This window comes from Symphodus melops (genome assembly GCF_947650265.1).
Source record: "Symphodus melops genome assembly, chromosome: 2".
NCBI classification, from domain to species: domain Eukaryota; kingdom Metazoa; phylum Chordata; class Actinopteri; order Labriformes; family Labridae; genus Symphodus; species Symphodus melops.
In genome coordinates this window covers 7,893,083-7,912,589 of record NC_136692.1, presented here as the reverse complement: position 1 = coordinate 7,912,589, position 19,507 = coordinate 7,893,083, and the positions used below count along the sequence as shown (strand labels likewise).

Sequence of the window (19,507 nt, the reverse complement as noted above, 5' to 3'; positions counted from 1 at the left end):
TATGACCTTCATGTGGGTTTCCCACTGCTGTATGAATTATGTATTCTTTAGATAAATTGACCAATAAACCCACAATCTATGGTCTATTTATGTTTGCACTCAAGGTGTTTATTGTTAGGGTGGTCTGAAGTTGTGTATACTAAAAGGAAACAACAGATTGTACAACGTACCTCCTAAAAACAAGAACAGCAGGTCCATATAAGCTAATTAGCAGCAATGCTCAGCAGGATAAAATGTGCTAATGATGCACATACCTTCACTGACCTCAGTTTGTATTATAACATGAAGTGAGAGGCACATAGCACAGATACAGACCATAGACTGTAAATATTACAGACATACAGAGTGCCTTGTATTTTAAAGGTTTTAAAATCGGATCTTGAAAAACGCAGTGGAACATACTTTTATTGTTTTTGTTGTTGTTGGCAACAACCAGAATTCACACCTGTCGATTCAACCTATCTGAATCATTACCTGCACTCTTTACAATGTGGAGCTTTGAAATGTATTTCTGAATTTTTGTCGTGTTTTTTTTTAACCAAATCTGAATCTTTTAAAGTTTTCCAGGACTATGAGTCAAACATTTTGTTTTATTTTATGTATATAATTGGAATACATTTCTTACTTACTTCAAAGTTACTACATCAAAGTTAAAATGACACATGCTCATAAGAATAAATGTATAGCCCTATCTGAGCAGGCTATACGTTTTGCTTTTAAGTTCACGTGATGGGCTCATGATATAGCCTACATTGGGCCATTTATGCACCATATAAAGAGAGAGAAAAGCTGATCTTTACGCAGCATCAGGACCTCTCTCTCTCTCTCTCTCTCTCTCTCTCTCTCTCGCTCTCTCTCTCTCTCTCTCTCTCACACACACTCACTCACTCACTCACTCACTCACACACACTGGTCACAGGCAAAGTTACCCGCGCGCATATTGTGCATCGGAGATGCAGAATTGAGCCGTTTGTCATCAACTCGGTGTGAGGAATGGCCTCTGAACGGGATGAAACCAACACCACCAGTAACCACACAAACCAGTTCGTGCAGCCCGCGTGGCGCATCGCGCTGTGGTCGGTGTTGTACAGCACTGTGCTCGCTGTGGCGGTTTTCGGAAACTTGATCGTGATTTGGATCATCCTGGCTCACAAGCGGATGAGAACTGTCACAAACTATTTTTTGCTGAACCTGGCTTTTTCCGATGCGTCCATGGCTGCGTTCAATACGCTCATCAACTTCATCTATGCTGCGCACGGAGAGTGGTACTTTGGAGAAGTTTACTGCAGGTTTCACAACTTCTTCCCAGTCACCGCGGTTTTCGCCAGCATCTACTGCATGGCAGCGATAGCTATAGACAGGTATGGAAAGGAATATCATATCAGTGATGTGTGTTTTATTGATGCTCATCTGTTTCCTTAAGTGTCTGATGCTGAGTCTACTTCACAATTTATGCTACGACCTTAAGACAAGAGACATTAATTCTGTTTACCAAACATTAGTGCTGTACAAATTTAAAAAGACAATCCACACAAAACTTCTTGTAAATGTTGTAGAGCTCAGCATAAAAGGGATTTGTCAGTCGCCCACATTAAGTCAGTGTGATCTTGTACATACAAGCAGCATCTTATGAACAGGATAAATAAGACGAGAACATTCAGGTCGAATAAAACATATCAGAAGAACAAGTATTAACTAATGCATTCTTAATACAAATTAAAAATACACACATTTAATCAATTATCTTGTGTTGTTGTTATCTCTGCTACATAAAATACATAACAGACATACTGTAATATGTCTGTAATGTACTCATCATTGTGACTCGTGACTGAATAGGTTACTTTTCAGGAGGAGATGTAACACTTAAGCGTTGAACTTCTTAACTGATCATCTGAGGAACAGAGTGAGTCACTGTGATCTGTCTGCAAAATCCAGCTGTGATAATTGTCAGTGACTGAAGATTTTGTCAGTGTAATGAACCAAAACATTTCATTTTGAATTCCCCCCTGCGGACAAATACCATTTTTTGTAAAGTAATGTTTCAGACTCATGATGTGATGCCTGATCTGCAGGTTCATGGCCATCATCCATCCTCTGAAGCCTCGTCTATCAGCGAAGGCCACCATAGGAGTCATCGTGTGTATCTGGAGCCTGGCTGTGGTTCTGGCCTTCCCTCTCTGCTATTTCTCCACCATCCGAACGCTGCCCCACAGGACCCTCTGCTACGTGGCCTGGCCCCGCATGTCAGACGACTCCTTCATGTGCGAAAACCCCCCCCCCCAGAAGATTTAATTTAACTTTTATGTCAAGCTTTATGGTCATTGAGATGGCAGCAATAGACATATTTCTCCTTGCATCTTGTGGTTGTTTAACTCCAGATGTGTCATTACTCATCCTCTTGTTATGTCTGTCATTTTTCTGCAGGTATCATATCATAGTGACAGTTCTGGTCTACGTGCTGCCTCTCGTGGTGATGGGCATCACTTACACCATCGTGGGGGTGACTCTGTGGGGAGGGGAGATCCCAGGAGACTCATCCGATAACTATCATGGACAGCTCAGGGCTAAACGGAAGGTAAACTACATATTTGTCTTAAGCACTCTATGACCACTTTTGTGCTCATATATTGATTTAAAGGGGAAGTACAAAGGCAAAGTTTAAACCACATAATGTACAAAAAACTTAGCCTCAAATAAGGTGAATAGCTTTCAGCCAAATCCTAAATAAGTCAGTATGTTCATTTGTTTATACTAAGACAAGTTAGACTTTTCAAAGGACAGTGTTTGAATATAAGTGTAATAAAACTAATCTCTGAATCTTAGGATAGATTTTAAATTTTTTTTTTTGTTTTAGTTTACATTAAAGTTCTGATTCATTTGTAATTGTTAATACATTGTATGTGGACCAGAGGAGAACTACAAACCACTTTATCAGTGGGTTGAAAAAAAAATAAAAACGATTTACCAAAAGAAATACTAAAGGTTGAATCTTTGTCAGCATATTAAGAACTCAGGGTCAACATTCAAAAGTGTCTGCAAGTTGAGAGCCTTAAAAAAAACAAAAAAAAACAGCACCAATTATACAGAAAAGATCAGCCTCTGTTTTTTAAAGGCTAGAAAAGCTTTTAGGATCCAAAGAGCGTTTTGTGTCGCAGAAAATAAAGGAATTGTTTCCAGATTCTACTGTGTTAATACAAAAGAACAAAGAGACTTCTGATATCCTCTTATTAGGGCATAATCTCCGTGGAACAGTTACACATTGGACCACAGCATCAATACCTGTCCTCATGGTTAGTGTGATCTGTGCCAGCCAGGGAGAAAACACAACAATACAAGCAGCTCTGCAGTGTGACAAAATACTTTGGACCACTTACATTGTAAGCCAGTGAAAGGTAATGCAGGGCTATACAGCGCATTAGTGCCCCCTCTGCAAGCTGAAACACAGAACAGATAACTGCAGTTTGAAAAGGTTCCGTTAATATCTCCTTTTGTAACTTGTCATCACACTCTGCGGCTTCAGAAGAATTAAGTGTCCCCAGAGACTTGTTTTATGTTCGACGTCATCGCTGAGACGTGCACCACAGCAACGACTGTGACAGTTTCTGCGGTTAAACTGGGATTAAGGTCATCAGAGATGTAATGATGAGAGTCTATCACGAAAGCCATGGATTAATGCTAAAGAATTCAATTTATTGATAAAACATCACAAATACGACATGTCAACATGTGGGATTAGTCGGAGAGAGTGAAGGTTGGAGGAATTCAGTGATAAAAAAAAAAAGATGCTTTGGATGAACATTTGAAAACATATTTGGCAAATAATTTCCTAAAAAGCGATTCATTGGCATAAATTCACCAACAGAAGAATGTTAAATGCAATAAAAAAAAAAGTTTGGGTTTGACTTGAATATCCTGGGTAGGCTAAATATCTTTTTGGTCCACAAGCACACAAACACTCATTCACATACATTGCGCACAGGCTGTGTACAGAAACTGATGGACAGGTGACAGGTGCAGTTCTGCCATTTACAATCTTTTGGAGTGCTTTATTGAAAAGAATAATCAGAAGAACAGATAGCTGGAAAAATTGAGCTGTGAGAGATCAAAGAGATTTCATAAATGTCAGGAAACAAAGAGTCAGTACAAGACAATATCGGGCCTGATTCAAAGGCCCACGCTGACTAAATGCCATCTGGGCCTGAGATAAGAGGAAGTCCTTCTCATTTCCGTCCTCCAGATGAGCTTCTGCTCAGGCTTTAATAGATGGCTGCTCCTTTTAGCCCCCCACAGTTCCACATTGTGCCGATGGCTTCCGATGGCTTCTCAGCCGCTTCACCTGGACCCTGCTGTGTCCACTTCGTCATCACTGACCTTTTCTTTTCTTCACACGGCAGCCTTTCTGGACCTGTTTAATGGAAAGACCAAAGTGAACAGAATGAAGGAAACAGCAAAAACACACTCGCTTCTTTAAAACAATGTGGATAAAAAGAGCTATCACTGCTTTAAACATTCCAAAATCACATTAAAATAAAAGTAAATTAATGTTTTACTTCCCTTACTGGGTGATGTACAGGTAAGGAGACAGCACACAGTACAGTTTAGAATCTTTCTAAACTAATTGACAACCAGATTTTATTATTATTTTTGTTTTATTCCGCACGTCAAAACACAACGGTCACAGAAAATAATTCACAATTGTATCGCATCCATGATCGAAAAGGAATAGGGAAAAGAATCAATCTTATATTGCCCGCCCCTCACTCAAAGAGAAAACAAGAGACATCTTGAATGGTCTGTCCAATTACAATCTCTTGGCAAGCAATAGCACAGCAAAATATTAAACAAATCTCACAATTCAGAGACTTTGACTTTACTTCAACATGAATGACGTGGAAAAAACACTCAAAAACACACCAGCTTGCATTCTCATAAATGTCTAACAACGCTCTCTTTGTACATTTTGTGAAATATGTGCATAAAGAATTCAACACAGATTGATTTCAACAACGAAAATACACATCCATTATAAAGTTTTCTGTGCAAATTGATGCTTAAACTTACATTTCCTCCTTTGTTCTTCATCTTCCGAACTTAAAAAAACAACATCTTTTGCAGACCTTTTGGTAAAACGTTTCTTTTTCCTCGGAACATAACCACTAGTGTATGTAATTCCGCTAAATCTGTTTGTAATTCAACTAAATCCAGATGTCAGATAACACATTGAACCAAATTCAAACTGTGCAGTGCAAACCTACGATGTGTTTCAGAACCTTTCAGCGCATTGTTCGCTTTTACAAAAATACACCATGCATCAACATGTTTACTAAATACAACTTTATTATTATTTTTTTATATATATATACTTTATTAATCCCTCGAGGGGAAATTCAGTTTTTCACTCTGCATTAATGGAGAGGTTTCAGAGTGAGGTTGCTGCCCACAGCGGGCGCTCCAGAGCAGTTTTTGGGGTTCGGTGCCTTGCTCAGGGGCACCTCGGCAGTGCTCAGGAAATGGACTGGCACCTCTCCAGCTACCAGACCAGTTTCCGGGCTTGGTCCGTGCCGGGACTTGAACCGGCGACCCTCCGGTTCCCAACCCAAGTCCCTACAGACTAAGCTACTGCCACCCCTCAATGAGTAGATGCACTCAAACTGTCTTGTAACAATGTGAGCACTTCTACTCTCTTGCAGGTGGTGAAGATGATGATCATCGTGGTGGTGACCTTTGCCCTCTGCTGGCTGCCTTATCACGTCTACTTCATCGTAACAGGTCTCAACAAGAGTCTGAGCAGGTGGAAGTACATCCAGCAGGTTTACCTGTCAGTGATGTGGCTGGCTATGAGCTCCACCATGTACAACCCCATCATCTACTGCTGCCTCAACAGCAGGTGAGTGCAAGTAGGCTTCCTAAATGACACAAAACGACACTGACGTATATTCAGCTTACACTCAAGGCTGGTTCACACAGCAGGATAATTAGGCCAATTTTGGCCCTGACTCTCCCCTTACAATAATCTTAAGGACGCACCGATCATCGTGAAATAATCTTTTAAGATAATCCTCGTCTGCTCGGAAGGATGTCGTGACCGCTCCTATATCAAAATCTGAGATATTCAACATGGATTGTTTTGGGCTGATTTTTCGTGTGTGGTGTCCCCCCCCCCCGAGGGGAAAACGAGCACGAGCTTGTTGACTTTGACATGTAGCCAATCAGAAAGCGAGGTGACGTAGTGACGAGGAAACGCCGGGAGAATCCAAAAATCAAAACACATTTGCTCTCGAGAGGTTTTGCGAGATTTCCCATCTGATTGGGGGCTGTTTGCGAGTGAAATCGGTTCGTGTGTGGTGTGTTGATGTTGCAGTGTGGCTGCACACCACACACAAAACTGTGAAACCTCTTATTATTCAACGCCATGTATGTGATCCCAATTTTAAAATCCTGCCCTGTGAACCAGCCTTTATCAAACTCACAATCAGAGAGGTTGGTTTTCGCTGCAGGTTCCGTGCTGGTTTTAAGCGTGCGTTCCGCTGGTGTCCCTTCGTGCACTTCTCTTCCTACGATGAGCTCGAGCTGCAAAACACGAGACTTCGACCTGGGAACCAGAGCAGCATGTGCACCCTCTCTCGAATAGACACCAGCATTCTCAGCAAAGACAAGAGTCTCTGTTCCCCTGGAAACAAGTCAAGACTCAACTCTGAGCCTAACAATAAAAACAGTTAGCTCTGAGTCCATACTCACACACTCTTAAGGTTGTTTTTTTACCACTATGTTGAGCTGAGAAACGTAGGATTGTTTTTATGTACTTAAAAAGCTGATAAATTGGTGTGGTTGAAACGTTTGAATTTGGCATATTTCCAAAGATAATCAGACCAGGAGGGGGAGCTGGAGAGTTGATAAGATCTTGCAATGGGTTTAAAGAAAGGCTGATGCAGGTGTTTCAACAGGATTACACTTATTATATGCTTTCTGTAGTTTTACCTGTGGATGTAATCCATTTATTAACAGCTGCAGCTGTGACACACAGCCATACAGGAAATATGGTGCTCTAACTCCAGTCTGAACACAGATATAATGGGTTTTTAGTCTGCTCTTGACCATCATAAAATAACAACCAAAAACATGCTGAGAAATGTGAGAAAAAAACATTGCATCTGCCAAAGCCACTAGCTATATCTGCGGATCCAATTACACATTTAGGTCCGCAGCAAATCCTGAAGACCGTTTATGGTTCATATGTTCCTCAATGTGAAATAATACCGGCTGAGTAATGAATCTTTTTTTCAACTTCGCATAAATAGACATACATATTGAAACATAATCAAATTTAACTACCTAGTAACAACATGTTTGTCTTTCTGTTTTGGTGTGAAGAGATCTGATATCTTCTGACATTGATGCCTTTTATTTTCTCAGACAGTGTATTTTAAGGTTAGGGTTAGGGTTAGGGTTAGGGTGTCATTTATTTAAAGGAAAACATCTAGCAAGCACTAACATGCTCTGCATTACAAATTTACTAAAATTGTCCAAATTGACCAAATTGTTTGGTCGTCAGAATTTTTTGGTCCCTCTGAACACACTTGACAGAAGTTTAGGAGGGCCGAATGAATTGAATGAATTAGTCATTCAAAACACAATAACTGCTTTAATGGATGTTGCACATGTGTGTGTTCTTTGCTTTCTTGGGCTTGTTTCATTTTGACCGTGATTGAATTGAAACTTGTGATGCGTTGGTTTTAAACATAATGAATTTAAGCATTTTAATGACGTAACAATTAAATATCTCTCAAATATCTTTCTCATTTATATTCATTTCGTCTGTCTGAGTTCATTCTGAGTCTTATTTATGTATTCATTTAGTATTTTGGAACATTTCCACATGATACATGGTGGGCTAAAGTAAAGACTTTAAGCTGCTTTTGCCATTTTTGTTGAATAGTACGTGTTGTTGTTATATAACATGATGAAATTCTCCTTTGATCAAATACTATGGTCTTATATTTAATGCTAGCATTATTCTGCTTATCCAGCTTTAATGCTCGTAAATCTTTTTATAGGACAGTGATAACATTCTGTCTGTTAAATTTATGAGAGAATGTCATTTCACAAGTGCTTACAGCTGTAACTTTTGTTAGTTCAGGAAACAAAGTGCCATGTACAAGTGTCTGTTTTGGGACTGTTAATAAGAGTTTCTGTTTACTGCATGATCCTTTAAATGTACAGATGTGTAAAAGTCCACACACAGGCACCAGTCTTAAGAACTTTAAAGTAAATGCATGTTTTATTGTTGTTTTATGATTTAAAAATGTAATAAAAACTGCGTGCCCTCTGTATGTGATCGTCCACGTTGTTGAAATGATCTGTAATCTATTAGAGGACATGTACGTGTGTTGCTCTGCAGGACAATTCAATTCAAAAAATGTTATTTGTCTAAAATCAAATCAAGCCTTCAACAACACTGTTTTCAGTCCTTTTCAATAGGACTGTATTAACATCTGTTTTAAAGTATATACTGTATTGTGAAAGTTTTGAATTCCGATGTTGTTGAAATGTTTTGTTTTATGTGCCGAGCAGCAGCATCTAAACTCACACAAAAGCATGTGTTGCAAAATGATTCCAATGTACTGACATGTCTGGTGTCAGCCTTTAAAAGTTAGCTGACCTGGATCAATCTTATAAATGTGTTTGGACTTTAAAGGCAGAAAACTGATCAAGAAATTCTGTCATAATAACTCTATGACGTAGTCACACAAAGGTTCATGAAGCAAGAGACATGTTACAGTTGAAGCAGTTTATTTGTTCATTATTCGTAAAGCACATGTAACACATGTAAACTGATATGATGACCTGAAAGTCTCATATTTAAAATGCTGACAAACTTATTTCTTTACACTAATTGTCTGTCATTCCTCTGAGATAAACTGTAATAAAAGCATAAAAGTTATCTTAAGTAACCATATTTAAAAAAAGCTGTTTTTTTACACATGTTGATATATTTTGCTTGAAAATTGGAAGAAGCAGTATAAAAGTGACATGGCTGCATATGCGTGGCATATGAGTTTTGTATTGTAATAGTTTCAGGGCAGCCCCAGATCCTGATTGGATATTTCTAGGCTAAAAAAGAGGAGTCAAAACCACAAGCACCAACACAAGCCACTGAGTGGAAACATCAGCTGGAGACCTGGAGAGATGGACACAGAAATAGAGAGAAAAATTTAGGGAGGAGAGGCGGGGGAGTGGGGGGGGGGGGGGGGGGGGGGGCGCGGCGAGAGAGAGAGACATTAATATCTTACAGTGTTTTTTTCATAAAATCATTATTCCATGATGTTCTTAATACGTAACCCACCTGACAAGAACATGACTTTTTTTTCTTCTTATGCTAAAACAGTTTTATTTCACATTTAAGATTTCTGTATTTCTGTCCTCTTCCCACTTTGTGGCTGGGGCAAAACTGGCAACAGGTAGTGTCATCTACTTGGTAGCACCAATTAGGAATTGAAAACTTGTTAATCAGAATAAACTCAATGTTGTTGCTGTTTTGCCTACTTCTTTTGTCAGTAATGTCCAGATGTCATCCCTAGCAACCTTCTGCTCTATTAGTAACGGTTTGTTCTTTTAACAGTGGTCTGCTATTAAGGGATTATTATTATTTATTTATTTTTGCTCATTTGAACCCCAAACTAATAATCTGTCTCTATCTAGCACATCCAATCTGTAATTTGTGTATACTACAACTTATATTTTCATTATTTGCTAGTTGTAAAAAAAAACAAATTCATAGCCCCCCACCCCCCCAAAACAAACAAACAAACTATTGTTCACATTAGCTTTGTTGCTGAGTGATGCAGGTAGTGATACTCTATTTTTGCTTATTTTGTCATTGCTCAATAATCTGAGAGAAGGTTTTAGGGGTTTTCATTTTGGAGACGTTGACTAAAAGGGCTGTAGTGAGGGAGGAGCAGTTTAAATAAACATGTCAAATAAGTTAACTTTGTATTCATTTTAAACATCTGGTTGCACAGATTTCTCCTGTGGTTAATGATTTTTTTTTAAATGCAATGTTTTCCTCTGCATTTAAAAAAAAAGATAAAAATAGATCCTTAAATCCTTAAAAATAGATATTGTGAGTCTTACCGTGAGGAAATGTAACAGTTGTGGGTGCTGGTCAGTGTTGGGTTTTCCAGAACGATCTCGGTGTAGTCTTCTTCATTGACTTTGTTGTTTACTTTTTGCAAATGCTTCACAATGAACACTTCAGCTGGAGACAACAGTACCTTGTTTAAATCATCACTGCAAACAGTTTCATCCAGGTTAACAGAGAAGCAAGAAGTAATGTTGAAAATGGTATGATCGTCCCAGTCTACCAAATCCTTTAGCTCTCTGTAGCTCTTGTAAACTGTGGTGAACCCTCCAAATCTCACCTTCGAGCCGACTTGTACTGTGTATTTATGTTCTGTGGCTAAATACACAGTCCTACATGGATTTTTTTCAAGCGCCATTGAATCCATGAGCAGGAAATGAAGAGACTTGAAATTGAAGGAGTTTTCATACGTGCTTACATTTACACCCATTGTCTTCACAGCATTATTAAAGGCGTTTTTAAAACGTTCGTCTCCATTGGCCATAGCTGAAAGTGCAGTTGTGTGTTCTTTTTCCCCCCCTGAGATCAGATTTGTACACTTGCTACTTTTACTCCATGCTCTCTTGAAACCCTCATCACGATCAAGCTCTTGTGTTAACAGGCCTGATTTGATAAACTTCTCCATTGCCTCGTCTCGGCATCCCTTGTACAGGTCATCTACAGCATCAGGGGCCAGGTCCAGCACAATTTTGTCCTCTGCAGTCGCCTTTGAAAAGAAATAGAGTATGAAACTTAATGTACAACTTCAGAGAATGTGTGCCAATCAATCTTAACACAACAACAAGTCTTGGATAACTCTCTATGAGAGAAATAATACTCACTTTGTAGAAGAGAACTGTGGAAATGAACACAGCAAGAAGCAGCTTTCTTGTATCCCACATCTTAAAAGAGTCTTGTTTTGTCTCTTGTCTGCACTGGAATGGCTGAAAAACAAATCAGTACTTGAAAAAACTTTGCAGGATGAAACTTGATAAACAGTCTATGACTCTGGAGTTGAGAAATGGGATGATCTGGCTTGTTGCTCTAATACTTTGTTTAGACAAGCCCTCTAAAGTTGAGCATGCCGCCCTTCCACAAAGATAAGCATATGGTTTGGCACTTAACTGAAAAGCGAAGGTTGAAAAAGCTTATAGGAACATACCTTCAACAGCAATCATTCATCTTTGGAAGCAACTGAAAAAAGTACAATATATAAAACTGCAGGGTGTGATCCTTTGCTGTCAGTGGGAAATGGAAAACCTTATCGCAACAAGCAAGCACGCCTGTTTTGCCTTTCCTGAGGAAGGAAGTATCACACCAACGGGAGCTCTACTTTGTCCTCTGCTACTGAGTTATTCTGGAGAACTTTTTTGCTTTTAGAGAAGATTTTTCTTGGGTCTTACTGAATACAGAAAACTAAAATGGCTCACACCTGGTTCAGGCTTGCAACAAACACTCATCTTTAGTTGAAAGGTTTGGCTTCAAACGATTTATTTCATTAAGATTTTAACATATGAACTCAACAAAATATAAATCTGTTATTCAAGGGCCAAAGTGAGCATAATATCTTCTAGGAAACTTAAAGCTGACAATAATGTTGCTGTGATTGTTACATAAAAGATACATTTATAACAAAAGATTTAATTTAACATTATCAATTTGCTCAGTTGCTCACATAGCTGATTCAGTGCTGCTAAAAATAAAACAGCTCAGATCTTATTCTGTGTAAAAAAAAAAATGTATGGAGTACACAAGGCCACCCAGCTGGTCACTTTCAAAAATAAATAAATCAACATGCAACAATGAAGCATGAATCAAGCTAAGGAAAACCCATTCCAATACATTTTTCAATTCAACATTGCTTTGTCTTTTTGTCCAAAATATGTCTAATTGTCACCGTATCCTGAGAGGTCTCAATCTCTTATCTTAGATGACCAAGAATGCAATAGAAAATGCTATCATGTCTTGTAGAGTATCACAACAATTGAAGCTTAAAGTACCAAAACACTTTAAAACCAAAACGGTCCAAGCCCCCCCCCCCACTGAAATATCTGAGGTTCATTGAACTCAAAATCAGGCTACATATCTGCTGACTATAATTGATAACGTGTTGTTTTCTTTGGTATTTCATGTCCAGTTTCTTGTTCACTGCATGCACCAGAAGTGTACCTCTTCCTGACCCCCCTCATTGTCACTTCCCCGGTTTAAGTGTCTGTTTATTTTCTGTTTTCCTCATGTATCATGTCCTGTGCTTGTTTACTTGTTACTCAACCTGTGTCTCGTTTCAGGTCTGTTGGCTGCATGCCCTTCCCCCAGTGTGTCTCAGCCTGCTGTTTACCTGATGTGTCTCACCTGTGTCTTGTTAACTCCACCCCCTGTTCAGTATCTAATGTCTGTCTCCCCTTCACTCTGTGCCAGTTCGTCTTGTCTCTTTTCTAGCAGCGTCCCAGCAATTCTAGTATCTTGATTCTTGTTCTGACCCCCGTGTGTTTTTGGATTCCTGTTTTTGCATGCCGATTCTGTACCTTTGCTTTCTTGGACTGACTTCCAAGTACCGAACCCTGCTTGGATTAAACGTTTTTGAGAAACTGTTTTTGCCTTCCGAGTCGTGCATTTGGGTCTCTTTGTGTGTTCGTGACACTCATGTCCTTCCTTCCAGTTACAATGTGAGCCAGATAGAGATTAGAGTTGAAGATTTTCAATGCAACTCCATTGCTGCAATTCTTTTTATTCACTATAATTTGAGAATATCCAATCTCTCCAATCCTCTGATAGGCTGTAGATTAAAACTGGAGGTATAAAGTAAGCATTGGTATAAAGTAAGTTTGTTGGCAGGAAAACATTGTAAGTGGTTAATAATAATGACGCTGACAAGCCTACTGCTCAACACTGTGACTTTAAAATCACAGTTCAGATTTATTTTTCTTTTTGTGTGTGTGAAACTATGTTTAAACCAAAGCGCCTGTTATTACTATTTTATGTCACAACTCTAAAGATCTTCAGTAGTCCGGGGGCTGGGTTGCTATACTTTACACTAGGCAGAGTGTCTGTATGAAAGAGCCCCTCTGCATGCTGCCAGCAGGGGGGACAAGGAATGTTATAATGGCTATAATGATTGAAAGAGGAAACGTGTCATGTCTCTACTCCAAGGGAAATCCTTTTCTAGGATCAACACAGTTACCTGAAAGAATCGAAGGACTTAAACTGAATACAATTCTTACTGAACTAAGAGGAGGAGGCACAGCTACATCTACTTGGGCAGGGCTACCACTTTATCCAATTATACCGCAAACCAGCTGCGTGTGCAGTACAAGAGACGCCCATTGGGGGCGGGGCGTGGTTTGTGTACAGGGCGTGGTTTGTAGCCGCTGACCGGAAAAGGTTGCAGCCTGCTTCCGGCTCCAGACGCGCCAAATAAGAAAACAAGACGGAAGTTTCGATGTTTACATTTATCGTCAGACATATTTCCCCCCCAAGTAGAAGTGACGGTAGGATAATAAACGTTTGTATCGAAGTTATTTCACCTGCTGGACTTCCTTTAAACACACGTCTGAAAACCGCTGGTGAGCCAAAGAACATCTTTTTAAAAACATTAACTTGTACATGACGCTGGAGTGAATGGCAGATTCATCTCACAGTATAATATTATGCTGTTGTTTTTTGTTTGATTTAAGGGCTGACAGGAGGTCCAAAGTACAAGAATCCATCCTGCTGAGGTGTTTTGAAAATAATGCATTAAAGGTGTATTACACGTTTATCTATAAGGGCTTAAAATAGAAAGCTGACGATGAGGAAGTGGGGGGACCGTCTGAAGAAGGTTGAGCAGCTTGCTCAGTCATTCCAGCTAAATCCTTTGGTTTCGTGCTACAAACCTCGACTGTGGCCATGCCAGCCTTCCTCCGTGTGGAAGCTCTTTCCTCGTCAAAGCATGGCCATCGGCTTCGCTCAGAGCTGCAGAGAGGTAACACAGGAGACACGCTGGACTTCCTGAACATCTTGTATTTGTATTCCTGTGCGTGAAGGAAAAGGATGCTGACACGTGTGCCTTGCCTTTTCCAGGCTGTGCATATGTTTGCACTTGAAAAACAAAGTACACCCCAGGGTCAAAGGATCTACCTGGTCACCAGTTACTCGGAGCTCTGGCATTACTACAGGTAAACATGTCAGTGCAAAATAACATGCATCTTGTCTTTTTACACTGAGTAAAGGGAAATATAAAATAAAATAATTTTTTTTCCAGGACTTACACTCAGTCCTTGATGCACTGCTATGAAGTGATACCAGAGGGTGCTGTTTGTAAGCTTTACTTTGACCTGGAGTTCCACAAGCCCTCTAACAAAGGGGCTGATGGGAGAGCGATGGTGTCTTCACTCATCAAGGTAGAGTACTCTTCACATCTTTATAGGCAATGTCACAACTATTTATAAGAAGCTTCAATAAACAACAACATATATCATTGACGCAGTAATGACCTGTATAAACACTGAGGGGAAAAGTCCCATCAAAATCAGAGATCTTGGTTTTTGAAGGCTGGAGTTATCTCCTGGTGTGAGAGCATGTTTATAAGACTGACTGAAAAAGTTGACATTCAAAGACTTTGAGTTTCATGTCTTTACCCCTTTTTGCTGTCAGCTTTACAAATCTCACATTTCCACAAAGGCAGACAGAGTAAACGAGTGCCTCCTTCTATTGTTCAGTTCTGAACGTGTTTCTCATAGCAGGCTGTGCTCAGCTCCGTCCCTTAAAGGATAAACCACACTGACTCTACAAGAGTGTCTCTGTCCAGCCTCATGCTGTTTGATATTTTTTCTAACTTTGCGAGCTGTTTGGTTTGTGGTCTATCTGAGACTTTCTAAACATTTGTAAAGTTCACAGCCTGCCAGGATTTTGCTCCTTGCAATTCATAATAGCGCTCGCTGTGGGCAGCCCCCTCACTCTGAGACCTCTCCATTAATGCATGTCACTAGAACCCTGTTTGTGCATGAGTGTGTATCTCGGCCTATGTGTGTGTTAGACAGTGTAAAAACTGAATTTCCCCTCGTGGGATTAATAAAGTGTAAATTATTATTATTATTATAAACAGAGGTACAGAGGTTTGTGATTATACTGTATCAGCTTAGCCGCATTAAGGTTTTTTTTTTTTTAAAGATTGTGCACTACTTTAACATCAAGCTAACACGTTTACAGTCTCCTTGTGCGTGTTTGTCAGAAGGTGACTGAAGGCGTGCTTGTGACCAGCTTTGAAAAAAAAAGCTAAACTTTTACAGTCCTGAGTTGTCATCAATTATTTTACTGTATTAATGTATCATTAATGTGAAATGGGAACCAGCTGCAAAGGCAATACAAGTTTATTCAGAGCGTTGAAAAGAAAAGGAGAAGAGGTGACAGGAAACCAAACACACAAAAAGAGAAGAGTAAAAACGTCCTGCTTGGTTTCCTTGTGTTTACCAACCTCCACTTACTTCACCTTCACTTGTAGCGTACACACTTCATCCTGCTTGTTGTCCTTCAGTCACACCACCTGCTCAGTGTTTCGTGTGTTGACAGTTCGTTTGTGACAAACTACTGGAAGTCTATGGGATCGAATGCTCCCCAAAAAATGTGCTCAATCTGGACTCCAGCACAGGAGACAAGTTCAGCCGCCATCTCATCTTCAATCTGGACAATGCAGCGTTCAAAGACAACATACACGTGGGTATGTTCTGTGTAGCAAACAAGCTGATTTCTTTATGTGTAATTAAAGTGTTATGGAGGCTTCAAGCTGTTATTATTCATCTTAAAAGAGATGAAATAAGAAATCCATCATAAAACAATTGCCTGTCATAAACTTCTCTCTGCTCTTCTTTCTAGGTCGGTTTATCCATGCGATTCTGCAACCAATCCTGAACACACCTAAGAGTGGCTGTTTCCTGAATGTTGGGATGAATTCAGAAGCCTCCAGCAGCAAAACTCGGTTTGTTTTTCAGACCTGAAACCCTAAAACTCATTATATTTGTTCCTTTAACATTTTAAATAATATTCAACAATGCACTGTCAGGAGAGGACATGCTGTGTCTTCCGAGGAGCCAGAAAAAGAAGACGAGCTGGCTGAGAGTCCACAGGCTAAGAAGTGCAAGACTGAAGAGACGGACCTCCGGTTCCTTCAAGTGAAAAACAAGGATGGCCAAGGCTGCCTCTTTGTGGATCTTGGTAGAAAAAAAGAAGCATTTGTGTGTCATGTTGTAAACATTGCGAGCATGCAGGTGTGGAGCTACAAGAAGAAAACAAAAATGATGGTTGTACTTTCACAACAACAGGTGTTTACACCAGGAACAGGAACTTCCGCCTTTACAAGTCGTCAAAAGTTGGAAAGAACGCAGCGTTCAACGTGGCCGATGACAACACGTTCACTGCTCGAGCTGAGAAAGGAGTTTCTGTGGAGGAGAGTGTGTTCTTGGCATCTTTAGTCTGCAATGTCAGGTACATTGAACACATTTCCACTGGCTGTTGTGTACACACAAAGTGTCTCCATAAAGCTTCAGCATTAAAACTTTGTTTAACATTAGCTTCACAGGTCAGAGGATTCTTACGTGGGACGTCCCAGAAGTGAAGGAATCCAAAACGTCAGGATCTCCAAACGAGCCGGGATCAGCCTCAGATTCAGGTGACAGAAGATGCTTCTTTTTAGAAAGCGCTTAAACAAACAAGGCATTACATAGTCAGCACGGCAGACGTTTGGATTCTTTCTTTTTTCTTTTAATCCATCAGTGGCAGACTCCATTTGTGGCTACCTGTCGTCCCCTCATCAAGAAGTGGACAGCTTTGTTTTGACTGTTGTTAAAAAGAACGGCATTCATGGAGGTAAGTGTTTGTTATCTAATGTTGATAAGTTTACATTTCTCAGGTAATAAATGGATCGTATTATATGGTAAAACTTCAAATAAAAGCCCCCTGCTGATTTCAAGGGTCCCTCTTGCTAGCCTGGTGTTTCTGCACATTTTGATGAATAAAGGTCTCCATAAATAGGCTTCTCCTCTTTGAAGTGTTGAAATACTTTATGAATCAAAAATAAGCAAAAAAAAGTGAAACTTCAACATGTGTCCAAGAAAGACAGAAGTTTGCTTCAGTATGAGAAAGAAGGTTAAAGATGAGTATTTCATGTTCCATGTTTGAATAGTCAAAGTATTCAGTTTACAATGATTTCAACATGAACAGGCCAGAAATCCGTCGCTCTAAAATATTAAATCATTTGAGTTTATTTTATTTATTTCTTTTTTACGTCATTCCACAAATAATCAAATAGAGAGCTGCTAAACATAAACGTATAATCCTGAGTTCTGTATGTGGCAGCAGATATCCTGTCAGGATTGGTAAGAGTGGACGTCATGAGATCACTATGAAGCTTGAACTGGAGTTGTCAACGTTGTAAATGCTGCTTTTAAATGTTTAGAAATAAATGACTGGTGGTTTCCGACTCTTTGCCTTTCTTTATAGTTGATTACACTGCGGCTTCCATAATGAGCGTACAGATCGATCAATATCTCTCTAAAACAGTCTCAACAACAACCTTTACAACCCTCTGAGCAGAAGGACTTATTGTTGATTAGTTTGCCCTTACATATATTATGACGTGCAGCAAAGGGGCCGAGGTTGGATTTAAATCCACGGCTCCTGCAGTGAGGAGCCTCCATACCTGGGGTGTGTGACGTATTCTCAAGGCTATCAGTGCATTTTTAAATTATCTTTTTTTTAAATTATCATGCATTACTAAACTGAGTTCAAAATGCTACATATTCACACTGGTGTGGGTTTTGTTTTTGTTCTGTCATGACTCAGGTACTCGCATCAGAGCACAATCTTCTAATTGAATATTTGATGAGCTGGAAAAAAAACGACAGTTCTGTTCTCTTCAACAGGCATCAGACGATGGAACTACTTTGCTGCCGAGCAACTGCTTGTGTACGACATCGCAAAATACCGCTGGTGTGAGAATGTGGGACGGTTTCATAAAAGCAACAACATCATGTAGGTCGTCGTCGTCCTGTCTTGTGAGATGTGTGTGTCTGAAGAGAGCGCGTCACTCCTCTGAACGGGTCTCATCACTCTCTGCAGGATTGTGGTGGATCTCAAAGAGGAAGTGTGGTACCAGAAGTGCCACGACCCCCAGTGCAGGAACTTCAGGTCCTCAAGTATGTGTTGGCAGTTAAAACCTATTTCTTGTTCGTGGGTTTATATACTTTTTTTTTTTTTTATAATCTTGGTAAAAGAACCTGTATGAAAAAAACAAAAAACAACTGAAACGTTTGTTTCAGGTTACCCACTGCCACAGGAGATCTGCGTCAGCTACATTCTGACTCTGGTTTGTTTGCTTCACTTTAAGTCACGTCTACACCTATATAGCTGCATTTTCAAAGAAGCCATGTTTAAAGCTCAAACAAGTTGTGTTCTTCACAGCATGAAGGGGTGAATCTCTCCATCTATGTTCACTGACAGGATGAAGAAGACCAGGCTTACTTAATGGACGATGCTGGCAACATTGAACCCAGCCAGCCACCAAGGCAGACCCCACAGAGCACAGTGCGGCCAGAGGGGGCCTCTGCTGAGGCGTGGGAAGACGCACAGGATGACCAGGACTATTTAGAAAGCCTGGACCACTTTGAACAAAACAATGGGGAAATTTCTGATCAGCTTCTGCTCACGTGTATGGCAGATTTTGATTCCAAGTAGAGGTGAATCAGACATCAAAGATGCTTAATGTGCGCCTATTTAGTATTAATAGGTATTAATAGTAATAGTATTAATTGATGTACTGTGTGTAGTTGTAAACAGATATACAGTATATTTAAGGCAGAATGTGCAACATTTTACACATAAATACAGTACAAATCAAGTATATCCTCTGTAAATATCTCTGTTTCATGACGTCTACGATGAGTAAGAAGTGAGAGTCCCGCCAGCTGTACAGTCGTCGGAGCCATGTTTACACGGACGTGACGGTTTTCAGTATAAAGCTGCTTCAGTCCTGCAAACTCAACTGATGAGGGCTTGGAGGAGAGCGGAGGCTTCACTATAGTTGAGGTGTCAAACTGCAGTTTTGTTTTGGTTTTATGCTGGGGCTCAAGGGCGACATCTACTGGATCATAAAGTCGCACACTAACTTTAATCAACGTATTTTTCAAGAACAGTAAAGGAGGATAAATCAGTCAGTTTAACTAAAAAGTCATGAAAGCAAGTAGTTCATTGTGAGTGTAGTATATCATAAGTAAACACTGTACAGTACTTTTGCTGGATTTTCTATTGACATGGTCTCAGTAAAAATGTCATGAGAAAACATTAACATTTTAACATTTCAGTCTCATCAAAATGTAATTGAAAAAGCGTTTTCTGTTGCTTACAACTCCATTACAG

The 19,507-nt window shown here is 39.8% G+C and overlaps 3 protein-coding genes across 3 annotated transcripts; 2 read left to right on the top strand and 1 right to left on the bottom strand.

The window, feature by feature from the left end:
• Nucleotides 1–993: 993 nt before the first annotated feature.
• LOC306820546 (neuromedin-K receptor-like) lies at nucleotides 994–7,399 on the top strand (the record flags this gene model as incomplete). Its single annotated transcript, XM_079338425.1, has 5 exons — nucleotides 994–1,361; nucleotides 2,076–2,264; nucleotides 2,428–2,578; nucleotides 5,694–5,890; nucleotides 6,501–7,399. 5 exons carry the CDS (start codon nucleotides 994–996, stop codon nucleotides 6,721–6,723), a joined length of 1,128 nt encoding a protein of 375 aa, XP_079194551.1. The 3' UTR covers nucleotides 6,724–7,399.
• Nucleotides 7,400–8,776: 1,377 nt separating this feature from the next.
• On the bottom strand, nucleotides 8,777–11,389 carry LOC306819777 (T-cell ecto-ADP-ribosyltransferase 1). Its single transcript, XM_079337328.1, has 4 exons — nucleotides 11,283–11,389; nucleotides 10,963–11,064; nucleotides 10,135–10,847; nucleotides 8,777–9,181 (listed from the first exon to the last, which is right to left on the bottom strand). Exons 2-4 carry the CDS (start codon nucleotides 11,020–11,022, stop codon nucleotides 9,115–9,117), a joined length of 840 nt encoding a protein of 279 aa, XP_079193454.1. The 5' UTR covers nucleotides 11,023–11,064; nucleotides 11,283–11,389; the 3' UTR covers nucleotides 8,777–9,114.
• A 2,118-nt stretch (nucleotides 11,390–13,507) lies between these two features.
• primpol (primase and polymerase (DNA-directed)) lies at nucleotides 13,508–19,463 on the top strand. The gene is made up of 14 exons (XM_079337025.1): nucleotides 13,508–13,683; nucleotides 13,795–14,081; nucleotides 14,180–14,274; nucleotides 14,361–14,499; nucleotides 15,668–15,815; nucleotides 15,971–16,073; nucleotides 16,158–16,309; nucleotides 16,417–16,579; nucleotides 16,666–16,763; nucleotides 16,874–16,960; nucleotides 18,016–18,124; nucleotides 18,212–18,288; nucleotides 18,412–18,458; nucleotides 18,593–19,463. Exons 2-14 carry the CDS (start codon nucleotides 13,908–13,910, stop codon nucleotides 18,824–18,826), a joined length of 1,626 nt encoding a protein of 541 aa, XP_079193151.1. The 5' UTR covers nucleotides 13,508–13,683; nucleotides 13,795–13,907; the 3' UTR covers nucleotides 18,827–19,463.
• The last annotated feature ends 44 nt before the right edge of the window (nucleotides 19,464–19,507 follow it).

Coding starts and splice junctions, on each gene's coding strand:
- LOC306819777 (XM_079337328.1), bottom strand. CDS start 11,022: ATGTGGGATACAAGAAAGCTGCTTCTTGCTGTGTTCATTTCCACAGTT. Junction 10,848..10,962: donor CCACAGTTCTCTTCTACAAA/GTGAGTATTATT, acceptor TTCTTTTCAAAG/GCGACTGCAGAGGACAAAAT. Junction 9,182..10,134: donor AACTGTTACATTTCCTCACG/GTAAGACTCACA, acceptor CCATCTCTCCAG/GTCTCCAGCTGATGTTTCCA.
- primpol (XM_079337025.1), top strand. CDS start 13,908: ATGAGGAAGTGGGGGGACCGTCTGAAGAAGGTTGAGCAGCTTGCTCAG. Junction 16,580..16,665: donor TCTTTAGTCTGCAATGTCAG/GTACATTGAACA, acceptor GTTTAACATTAG/CTTCACAGGTCAGAGGATTC. Junction 18,459..18,592: donor TCAGCTACATTCTGACTCTG/GTTTGTTTGCTT, acceptor GTTCACTGACAG/GATGAAGAAGACCAGGCTTA.